The sequence below is a fragment of the Rhinopithecus bieti genome, unplaced genomic scaffold, assembly GCF_001698545.2.
Source record: "Rhinopithecus bieti isolate Rb0 unplaced genomic scaffold, ASM169854v2 scaffold_42380, whole genome shotgun sequence".
Lineage (NCBI taxonomy): Eukaryota > Metazoa > Chordata > Mammalia > Primates > Cercopithecidae > Rhinopithecus > Rhinopithecus bieti.
The window spans coordinates 575318-587359 of NW_016818327.1; the positions used below are offsets into that span (position 1 = coordinate 575318).

Below are 12042 nucleotides of genomic sequence, written 5' to 3' on the forward strand. Positions count from 1 at the left end.
TACAGAGATGAGTAAAATACAATTCATACACATTTACAGTTTAGCAAAGAGACAGACAAGTAAGCAGATAAGCATTTTGGACTAGACTCCAATTTAGAACTAACTTTGTATTCCATTTCAGTGAAGCTAAAATTATAAGCTACAAACCAGGAGAAATATGTGTCATGTTTATGGATAACTTTGAGTAGGTGATGGGCTGGGGAAAATATGAAAATTCTCAAACCACATTAATTAACACTAATAGACCTCCTCTCCCAAAGTCTACTATTTTCTTCTTAATCCGGTAAAGTATTTTATAAAAGATTCAACATGGAAGCATTAAAAGAATGTACCCACGCACTGGAAGTGAAAGTATGGAGACCAGTGTTAATGCAAGCCCAAGCTTAGTTCTAGCAAGCCTTGAAATGGGGAGGGATTTGGATTCGTTCTAGGCCATCATCTGGTGCTCTGTTAATTCTGGAACTCTTTTTAACCTTTCCAAAAATTATTATGGTTTGGATACCTAGTGTGGACCAAGACTCATAGCCATAGAGCTGCCACACTTATTTACAGACACCAAGGCTTCTTGAGAAACCATGGGTTTTAATATATACTTGTATTTCTTTTTTTTAGTTACTTGGAAGGGTGAATATAAATAATTAGTGCTGTTCATCCATGAACTTATTTTCTTCATCTAAAGACTACATTTCTCCATTCTTAGTCTCTCCATATTTAATCACAATGTATGCCTGATTATTGCAAATAATTTGTCATTGAGAAATCCCCCGTGTGATTTGATAGTTTTGGTTTGAGTCACTGAATTATGCTGTAGTGGAGTTATTTTAAAGAGCTAAAATAGATGGACAAAGAGCACGTTCCTAACTGTGGGGATTGAAGTTGGAACATTTGGCCTTAATTTCTTCAGAAATGAATGTATGATCCTTTATACATAGACCAATAGAAATGACAGGAATTAAGAGGAGCAATGCTTAGTTCATTCTTTTTTTTTTTGAAACGGAGTCTCGCTCCGTCGCCCAGGCTAGAGTGCAGTGGCGCAATCTCACTGCAAGCTCCGCCTCCCGGGTTCACGCCATTCTCCTGCCTCAGCCTCCCGAGTAGCTGGGACTACAGGCGCCCGCCACCGCACCCAGCTAATTTTTTGTATTTTTAGTAGAGACAGGGTTTCACCGTGGTCTCGATCTCCTGACCTCGTGATCCGTCCCCCTCGGCCCCCCAAAGTGTGGGGATTACAGGCGTGAGCCACGGCGCCCGACAGCTTAGTTCATTCTTAGGTTCTTGTAATGCTTGTGCATTGTTTTGCTTAGGTAGGTGAACTGTACGCTTAAAAAGTATTCTGATTGGGTTGGTGCTATGGGAAGGTTTGAAGAGACTTAAAGAATTTTTGCTATTTGATGGAAGACTAAAAGCTCTATGAAAATCTCAGCTCTCTTCATCTACCCACTTCTCTTATAAAACTGCAAAATTAAATACATCATTACATCGTGTGTGTGTGTGTGTGTGTGTGTGTGTGTGTGTGTGTGTGTTTTTAGAGAGTCTTACTTTGTTTTCCAGGCTGGAGTGTAATGGCATGATCTTCACTTACTGCAAACTTCACTTTCTGGATTCAAGTAATTTTCATGCTGCAGCCTCCCGAGTAGCTGGGACTGCCAGCATGTGCCACCACGCCCAGCTAATTTTTTGTATTTTTAGTAGAGATGAGGTTTTGCATATTGCCCAGGCTGGTCTCGAACTCCTCAGGTGATCTGCCCACCCTGGCCTCCCAAAGTGCTGGCATTGTAGGCATAAGCCACTGTGCCTGGCCAAATACATCATTTTAAGGCATAAATACTGCCTGAAAAGTAGCAGAGAGAAAAATCTTGATTGAGTTACATTTAAAAAGTTACACCAATGAGAACAACAGACTGTCTTATTGTGACATCCATTATGATAAGTCATTATAAAAATAAATAATAGAGGCTTGGAAAATGCTTTCTATAAAACAGAAAAAATATTCCCTATTTCTATGGGCCTCACGATTCTTATTTGTAATACAAGATTTTAGATTACATTCTATCAGGCCCACTTTGACTCTAATATTGGGATAAAATCAATAATTAAAAATTCACCATCAGATATTGATCAGTACCATTTAATTAGATAAAACTAATCCTGAACATGGGCAGGGACTGGATTACTGCTTCTTTGTATCTTTCCCAAGTGCATCATGCTGTGCATATCTTAGGTAGCCCCCAGATATTTTTTGAATTAAAGAGAATCAAAAGCATTTGTCCCATATTCCATGTACAATTTTGATAACTCTATCAAGAGACTTTCAGGATTTCATTATAATTTAAATATTAGAAAATATTCATTCTATAAGCAAATGAGTAGTGGTTTTTATATTAATATATGTAATTGTACAAAAGACCAGTCTGCTCACACTCTGAAAGGACCTTTCTAACCACACATGAGATTCTCTGTCCTGAGAGTAGCTTTTCTTAAATATAATCTTTTATAAATACATTTTACAGAATCTGCTTTGCTTTGGTTACTCCATGTGATTTAGAATGATGGTGTACTCAGTGGCCATAGGACAGCTCATGGTCATTGAAAGAAAATAGTGGGATATGCATGGAGTGCTGAGCTCTGTCTTTGTGTCCTCCTCTCTCTCTCTCTCTCTCTCTTTCTCTCTCTCTCTCCATCATTTTTCTTTCCCTTTCCCGGAAAATAATAAAAAATACAAAGAACATTCAAGCATGTTCTTTCCTCTGATTCTCATGTTTTTGTTGCAAAGTTAGGTAATTAGTAAATTAAAAGATTAAGTCTTGCCCCCTTGAGAGATGGAAAGATAAGACAGTATCATAGAGTATGTTCTCCTATTGCCACTGGGCAACTTTCACTATTATCTTCCTGTCTCAGTACATAGAAGTTCCTTCTTATCCAAGTTTTCACTTTTCATGGTTTCAGTTACCCACTGTCAATCTGGTCTGAAAATAGATGAATAAAGTACACTAAGATATTCTGAGAGAAAGAGAGAGAGAGATGCCACATTTACATAACTTTTATTACAATATATTGTCATAATTATTCCATTTATTAGTTATTGTTGCTAATCTCTTTCAATGCCTAATTTATAAATTAAACTATATCGTAGGTATGTATGTATAGGAAAACACATAGTATATATAGGTTTTGGTACTATCAGAGAATTCAAGCATCCACTGGGGGTCTTGGAATGTATTACCACAGATAAGCAGGGGTTACTGTATCTGGCTGCAATTCACTATAATACTCCCATGACTTTTAGAGACATTTCAAATTCCTGATCAGTTTTAGGTAAATAAATAAAATTGTATACCTTAGTGGTGTTACGTTTTACAAAAACAGAGAAGAAATCTTTTGAGTTTCATTTTTATATTTGAAATGTTAACCTTCATGTAACAAAGGGAAGACTGTTACAATTTGTCAGAGGAAGGGTCTTGTACCCCACCCTTGACTGTGTGACACTTCTCTTTCTCTATTTTCCTCCTCTTTGTTCTTTCTAGCTCTTTCTTTCCCCTCTCTGCCTCCTGCTTTTCTACATCCTCCTTGCTTGTGTTACAAGCTGTTATCAGCAACCAACACTGTCGAGTAACCTCACTAGAGCTGGTGGTGAGTTAACTCCGATCTTCCCTCCTTCCTTCATTGAAGGCATTCCAGAAATATACATTGAATTTACTTCCTGATATGCTTTAAAAATACCACAAAATCCAGGACAGAAAAAGCTAAAGCAGCCCCCGTTGGCATTGCCATGAAATACTAGACACCTGCAGTGCAATTTGGAAATTATCACTGTTTCCTGTTTCTTGAAGACCTCAGAAGCAAATGAAGTGTGAATCTTGAAAGTTCTATTCTGAGACCAAGTTTTAAGGTTCAAGCAGTAATTAGCAGTTATACTAGAATCCAACTTTTTTTTTCTAAGCACCCAGAAATCTAGTATTTGTCTTGGCAGGCACTCAGGAATTATTTTCCGTATAAAGCAGGAAAAGCAGTCAAGAGAGGCACCGCATGCTGTGGGAAGAATGCTAATTCACTGTAACTGTTGAAGGCAAAGCCATATATACGTATCTGATTTCTTTCTGAAACAAGAGTTGGCTGGAATTAACAGCATGTGTTGGATCTATATGGTGTGAATCTGTAGCCTTTGGCAAAGAAGAGAAAATTCCAGGTGTTAAACATTAAACTAGGAATCCTGCTTCTGCTTAAAAGCAGCAGATCCTGTATGACTCCAGTTCAGTTTCTTCATCTATAAAATGGGGATATGCATCTACTTAATAAGATTTTTGCAAGGAGGAAATAAGATGATGTCCACAAAGTGCTCAGCATAGAGCTTGGCACGTAATGCTTAATCAATGGTAACTACTGTTACATTTGCTGAAATTATGAAAGTTACAGAAATTATGATTTAAGCCTTCCATGCAAAAAGTGAAAGTGAAAGTAGCATCCCAAATAAACTGAAGCTCAGTCCCAGGCACTTCTGTCTTTTTCACTAGTCTTCCAAGGTAGTTGGCCTTTGCAAGTATATATGTGTATGTTACGTGTCTGTCTGTGTCTGTGTCTGTGTCTGTGTCTGTGTCTGTGTCTGTGTCTGTGTCTGTGTCTCCTGCTTTCCTGCCCTATCCCAGACAAAGAAGGTGGAGGGAGAAGGAGCCGGGATTGTTACTGAGTGATGGATGAGTGAGGTTAAAATTCAAGTTTGGGCTAGAGGGGAGGGATTAAATTACCTGCACATGTTCCTCCTGTTGGAGTCAAGAATTTCGATTCATAATAAAAGTTACAGGGTTATGTAGTCATCTGTGAATTCATGAAACACAGCCCCCGCTGGGAAGATGGGACCATTTCTGGACAGGTGTGTGTGTTCAAAGGAATCACTATCTTTGGAATTGATCTTGTTAGGAACTAAGGGATTCAGGTTCTACGGGACATTGCAGTTTTTCTTTTGACTGCGAGAAGACTGAATGTTATGAGTTTGGGATTGAGTTTAATGCAGTCTATTTTAAAAACAAAAGCACATGAATAAACAAAAAATTAGATGCAGTATATAACAATGGTTTACTGAAATGTTGATAATCTATTTTGCATGCATATTTTGCCCAGAGTAAATGCCTGAATTCCTAATCATCAGCAGTTTCTCTTGCTATGTGCAGCTTTCTTTTTTCTTGGCCATCTTCCCAAAGCCTTCTTAGCTGGACTCTTTGCTGTTTGGTCTGTTCTCTGATTCTGTTGTAAAGTGTCCTATAAATTTACTGTCTAGGTAGCAAGTAGTTGTTTGCCCCCAGGAAATGTACTTGTCTGCTTAATTGTTTGGTCAAGTCTTCACCATCCATCAGGTTGGTGCTCTTCCAAGATTGCAGTCTGATGTAAAAGAAATATGTTTCATGCAGACTTTTCTATATATGTTAGCAGTGATGGGTAAGAAATTCTAGAAGGTATAAAAATCATTCAATCCTTATATTTTGCTGCCAACTTTACATGGAAAACTAAGTTTTAGCATTCAAATGATCCAGCAAATCATCATCTGAAATGACATTTGGCTACAAAATGTAGGTAACCATTTGAAGATGGATAGAATACTGTTAAACCTGGATATTTATGCTTTAAAAATTTATATAAGATTTATTCTGCATGGGACTAAATGAACCTGCATATAAAAATTAAGGAGCATCTGGGTGAAAATAAAATGTTTGCTAGTGTCACTTTAATTTCTTTAATTTGGTTAAAAGTATTATTTCCAGTGTATTCTATGCTTCCTCCAGCTGAGGGATAAAAGAACTGCTTTTAGTAGATTATATCTTTCAATCATTCTCTCCTTCATGGGTAGTCCTGGTTCTGAGACTAGGGGGACAAGACACTTTTTGTACCCAGAGAATGCTGCTTTGAGTAGAGTTTATTCATGAGAATGTACCTTGCCTACCACTTTGAGAGAAGCCCATTACATTCATCATAGTAAGCCTTTTGTAACTATTTCTTGATGAATTACACAATCTTCTCACTTGAATAGCAGTCAGAAAACTGGTTGAGGCAGGTCGGGGTTTAATACAACAGTAGGAGCCATGGTATGGAGAGGAAACCCAGGAAGAGGAACTGGCATGTTTAGAGCAACAAACGGAAACAGAGAAGGTGAGGCTGGACTCTGTGGTGGAAGCAGAGTGATTTAACACTGCTTCTTAAGCTTCTAACACCTATGGTGAAAGAATAGGTTTGTTTGGTTGATTGGTTTTCTTAAATTTTGAATCTGTTGAGGACCAATACTTTTGTAAAATTCAGTAACAATAAATTACTAGAAAAAATGATCTTGTGGCCTGACATGGTGGATCACCCCTGTAATCCCAGTAATTTGTCATCAAATTTAAAAAGAAATTAGCCAGGTGGCTGATGTGCACCTGTAGTCCTAGCTACTCAGGAGGCTGAGGCTGGAGGATCACTTGGGCCCAGGCTGTAGTGAACAATTATCTTACCACTGCATTACAGCATTGACAGAGTGAGGCTTCATCTCTAAAAATAAATAAATAAATAAATAAATAAATAAATAAATAAATAAATAAAAATGATCATGTAGTATTAAGGCTTCTAATTGCTTACCTTCTATTTATGTACACATCTCTCTGTGAACCAGTTTTTTTAAAAAAAAAAAAAAAAACAGTTCACTGACACTGGGCTGCGGGGCACACTGAGAAACACTTGTTTTGAGAATGGGAGCTGAACTGGAAAGAGATTGGCACTAAATTGTGTAGAGCCTTATATACCATTATAAGGATTTCAAACTTTATGCCATCAAAATTTGGACCAATCCGAAAGTTTTGCTCTTTATTATCTTCCTGGATTTGCACTGTAAATTAATTTATCTAAAACTTTTGTGTGAATAGATGTTTGATTAAATGTGTATTTAAAAAGCTATTTTAGCTTAACAGTTAGTGTCACATATGTTGCTCTATACTTTTTAAAATTTTGTAGTTAAATAATCTTGCTTTTGAAAACTTGTCTTTATTTGGGTAAAGGAACACTTGACATCCAGTTTTCCCTTCCCCCTTCTCTACCTTGTGTCTGTTTTCAAAAGAGCGGGTTGTATTTTACTGCAGATTTCTCAGGAGACCAGAACTGATCTGCCAGCCCTGCTGCCTTTTGTTGTTCTGCTCTTTACATTCCCTTTACAGTCACCAGGTGTCAAGATGCTGCGAGTCTATAGGACTGGACTGGGCAGGCTGGAGGTCAGCCTCTCCAAGGGTCTTCACCATAAAGCTGTGTTGGCCGTCCGGAGGGAGGATGTGAATGCCTGGGAGAGAAGGGCCCCTCTAGCTCCCAAGCACATCAAAGGCATCACCAATCTGGGATACAAGGTCTTGATACAGCCTTCGAATCGACGGGCCATTCATGATAAGGTGAGCATTTCCAATGTTTAAAATATGTGAGAAAAAAGTGAACCTGCATATGAAAATTAAGGAGCATCTGAGTGAAAATAAAATGTTTGCTAGTGTCATTTTGATTTCTTTACTTTGGTTAAAAGTATTATTTTCACCCTATTCTATGCTTACTCCAGCTGAGGAATAAAAGAACTTACTTTTAGGAGATGGTATTTTTCAGTCATTCTCTCCTTCATGTACAGCCCTGGTTCTGGGACTAGGGGGACAAGATTCCATTCTTGCACCTAGAGGATGCTGCTTTGAGAATGCACCTTGCCTGCCACTCTGAGGGAGGCCCATCATGTTCATCATTCCACTTGCTCTTCAAAATAATGTTATGGTATAAGTTTGACTCTCATTCCCATTTTAGCAATATACATATATACGTATACTTTTCCTTTCCTGAACCATTTTAAAGTAAATCACAGACATCGTAACTCATTACTACTAAATACTTCAATGTGCATCTCCTCAGAATAAACCGTTTTTTCTACATAACTACAATATTATTTTCATACCTAAGAAATTAATAATTCATAATATCATCTTACATAGTTCAAATGTTCAAATAGTTCTATGTTCAAATTCCCCATTGGCTCAAATGCCTTTTATTTTAATTGAGGCTTAATGAAGCTTTATTGCATTTTATCATTGTGTGTCTTTAGTTCTGTCAATCTAGAACGGCACATCCCTTTCTGATTTTGTTTCAATGATATTGATATTGACATGGACTCTTTTTTAAAGAGCCCAAGACTTACAGAGTGTCCTCTACTGGGCACAAATAATCTGGTTGTTTTCTCGTGATTAGATTATATTCTAGTTATATTCTATATATTGAACGTAAGTCATATATGTTCTTCCCACGGTATCACATCAAACGCACAAAACATCAGGTCGTCCCATGATTAGCAACGTGTGGTCACTTGGTTGAGGTGGTTACAGTGAGAGCTCTTCATTGTTAAACTCTGTTTCATCCTTTGTAATTACTGAGTCATCTGTGGTATGGTATTTTAAGTTCTGTGATGTTCGTATTCCTCAATAGCTTTGCAACTAATCATGTTAGCCTCCATTGATAATCTTTGCCTGAATCAGTTTTTACATGGAGACTTGTGAAGTGATGCTTTTCTAATTTTTTATCACTCCCCTAAGTTTGTTTGCTGACATTCTTCTTTAGAAAAGAGGTTTTCTTTTCTTTCTCTTCCACTCCTCCACTTTTTTGAGTTGTGAACTGTTTTATTACAGTGCATTGAACTGTTTACCAAACTGTGAATTCTGTAATTCAGTGTTTAAACATACTACTTTAAAAAAAAACTTTCTTACCATTGCATTTAAAGCCTTGTTGTGAGGAGTTTATATATACATCTTCATGCTGACAAGATGAATCTTAGGATGTTGCTTAAAAGATGAGTTGTGTACTGTTTTATTAAAGTGAACTGAATTGTTTATCAAAGTGTGAACTCTAATTTACTGTTGCATTATGCTTCTTTAATTTTTGCTTTTTTGAGTATATTTTGATTCAATCAATTTACCATTTACCATTTACTTTTTCATTCAATCCATTTACCATTTTCTTTTAATGTCTGAATTATCCCAAAATTGGTTAGTGCGAGTCCTTCCAAGGGGGCTTCTCTGTCCTTTGGACATGAATCCATTTATCTTTGAGCTTTCTTGTTTCTTGGAATAACAAATTGTCCTAGTCTCACCTTGTACCTTTCCTGCCCCACATCAGGAAATTAATAATTTCACCAAGAAGATTAAATTTCTTTTAGTAGATAGAAACCAAGATCTGGTATCTGGTGTTAAGCATGTTTATTGTTACTGTGATACTGCTGCTCTTAGGCTCTATTAGTGTACAGAGTTTAGAAATAAACACAAACAGATGCCCCCCCCCACATATATATATTATTTAATCATTAGTTAATACTGATACTAAAAGACCTCCAGAGGAAAAATTAATGTCCAGGAAAATTAAAATTTAACATTTGCACACCTTTTACCTGTAAAATTTTATATTGCATTTGTTTTCTCCAACAGTAAAAATCTTAATTCTTTAACATTAATGCATATTGTTTGCTTTATCCTATAATATGTATTAAATAGTGTCAGAATCACAATACTATTATTACAACTAACAGTAAGCCCACTAAACGAAGTTTACCATTTCTTTGATTTTTTTTTTGCCTTTAGAATATATTTGACAATGAATATTCAGAGTGTTGTATTAAAAAACTTTTTTGATTTTTTCGGTGTGGTTTCATCATCAATCTAATATCCATCTAGATTTATATATTATTGCTTCTATTCAGTTTTAATGTTTGCTTTCCCATTTTTTTATTTAATTTTGTTTTTCAAAGTAGAACATTTACAAATTCCAGAAATGAAGTCATATTTTCATTTTACTCCCATGCATCCAATTCTCACCCACCCCAAAGGTTACTTTTGTTTCAGATCTATCATTCTTTTTTTCTTTTTTTGCAAAAATGAACACCTGTGTGCGTATTTATTTCCCTTTTGTTCTTATACAGAAGGCTGTCTACTATATTTACTCTTTTTACCTTGCTTTCTTTCTTTAGTAACAACATATCTTGAACATTGCTCTGTGTAAGTTCTTAGAGATATTTCATTTCATTTCATCTCATGGCTGTGTGAAAAGTGCTCCATTGTACAGATTTACTATGTTTTATTTACCAATCTACTACAAATGAGAAAATGGACTGTTTTTGAAGAAACTAGGGAGAAATTGCATGTTCATTCTTTAACTATCACTGTTATTCATCTCTAGTTTCCTTCGAAGTAGATTCCTAACTAAACTTATCTTTGTTCAACTGCTATCATAGATGCTCTTTTAATTCTGCTTGGGTAATACCTCTTTATTTAAAAATCAGATATGTCTGTCTGTTGCTTCCATGTACTAGGTATGTAATCTCAATTAAATTTGTAAGTCTCAGGTTTCCCATTGATTGAATGAGGATTATAATTGTACTTACCTCATGAGAGTTCTATTAAATTTAAATGAGATAATTCATGCAAAGAGCTTAGCAAAGTACACAGTAATTTATTAATACATATCAATGATTGTTGCTTATTACCCAATAAAGCTCATATTAGCCATGATGACATTCAACCTGCATTTCCAAATCGATTTACTCATATGCTATAAATGTCTCTTTACTTCTCTCCCTTTGTATTTTTATACATGCCTTCATTGCCTCTTACTGATATCACCATCTTGTGTTTCCCATCTTCATTTCTCTAAATTTCAGGTAACCTTTCAGATTAATTTAAATTTTCATATTTCTCTAGTATCCTACCTTTCACATTAATTTTCATATTTTTTGATCATCCTACCTAGGAATTATCTCAATATCAGTTAAAGTAGCATATCACTTAGAGGCTGCTGATCATAATGTTTTGAATTTTTCATTTACTCCAATCCAGAGTACCTTTTACTATATTTTGTGAGCTCCTTTATAGAGCAGATTTTGACAATCTTTCCTCGTATCTTAGCATCTCATCTCTAGCACAGACTAATGTACAGTAAGGACAGTAATAAATACTAACTGCGCCAACACTGAAAATAAATGTTATAATTATGTCTTATCTTTTAAAATACAACTAATAAATCACAATTTGGCATTTAATATTTCAGTGTACTGTTGGTACAAAATATACACTTCACAAATATGCTTAAGTCGCATGTGCTAGTGGGATATGACCAAATTATAAACTCTTCTTAAACATATGTGTATATATATATATGCTGAGTTTTCTAATTGTTTAATGCTCTAAGAGTTGAACATGATAGATTATCTTTAGCCAACAAGTACAAACATTACAAGTAGTTCTATTATTTGTTCTAATTCATACAGATTTTATTCCTTCAAAAGATTTGTTGTGCCTTTGTTTGCTACACATTTTATTCAAGAAAACATGGATATTACAAATCAGGATAATAACCTTTAATCATAATTACAATTTCAGGACTATGTCAAAGCTGGTGGCATTCTTCAGGAGGATATTTCTGAAGCTTGTCTAATTTTGGGAGTTAAAAGACCTCTAGAGGAAAAATTAATGTCCAGGAAGACTTACGCATTTTTCTCCCACACAATAAAAGCTCAGGAGGCCAATATGGGCTTGTTGGATGAGATTCTAAAACAGGTAATTAGTGATTAATATTCTTGAATATACTGCCAAGAAGTATGGCATATAAGTTAGTTTTCCTTTCTTCTTTAGTTTAAGAGGAACATTGCGTTCCTTTTATATTCTGAAATGGAAAGAATGATAAAAGCTTTTTCCCTAAACAATTTACCAGTTTATAAGGTCAATTGGCCAGATACTACCAAATAGAATTTTAGAGCTGAAAATAACCTCAGGGATCATATAATCTACTACCTTATTTTTCAGATGGGACCCAGAGAGGTAAAGTGACTTGACTGGATTGCACACTATGTATTATGCTGGAACTGAACTAGAGGCAATTTTTTTTTTTTTTTTTTTTGAGATGGAGTCTTGCTCTGTGATCCAGGCTAGAGTGCAGTAGTGTGATCTCGGCTCGCTGCAACCTCTGCCTCCCAGGTTCAGGTGATTCTCCTGCTTCAGTTTCCTGAGGAGCTGGGACTATAGG

At 35.8% G+C, this 12042-nt stretch overlaps 1 protein-coding gene across 1 annotated transcript in view; it reads left to right on the top strand.

Moving 5' to 3' along the window:
• The window catches only part of AASS (aminoadipate-semialdehyde synthase), a 75526-nt gene that overhangs the window by 2757 nt on the left and 60727 nt on the right, over window positions 1-12042 (top strand). Inside the window, exons 2-3 of the mRNA XM_017856931.1 lie at window positions 7173-7397; window positions 11400-11576. Coding sequence (XP_017712420.1) covers window positions 7188-7397; window positions 11400-11576 — 387 coding nt within the window. The 5' untranslated portion in view covers window positions 7173-7187. The remainder of the gene's footprint in view (window positions 1-7172; window positions 7398-11399; window positions 11577-12042) is intronic.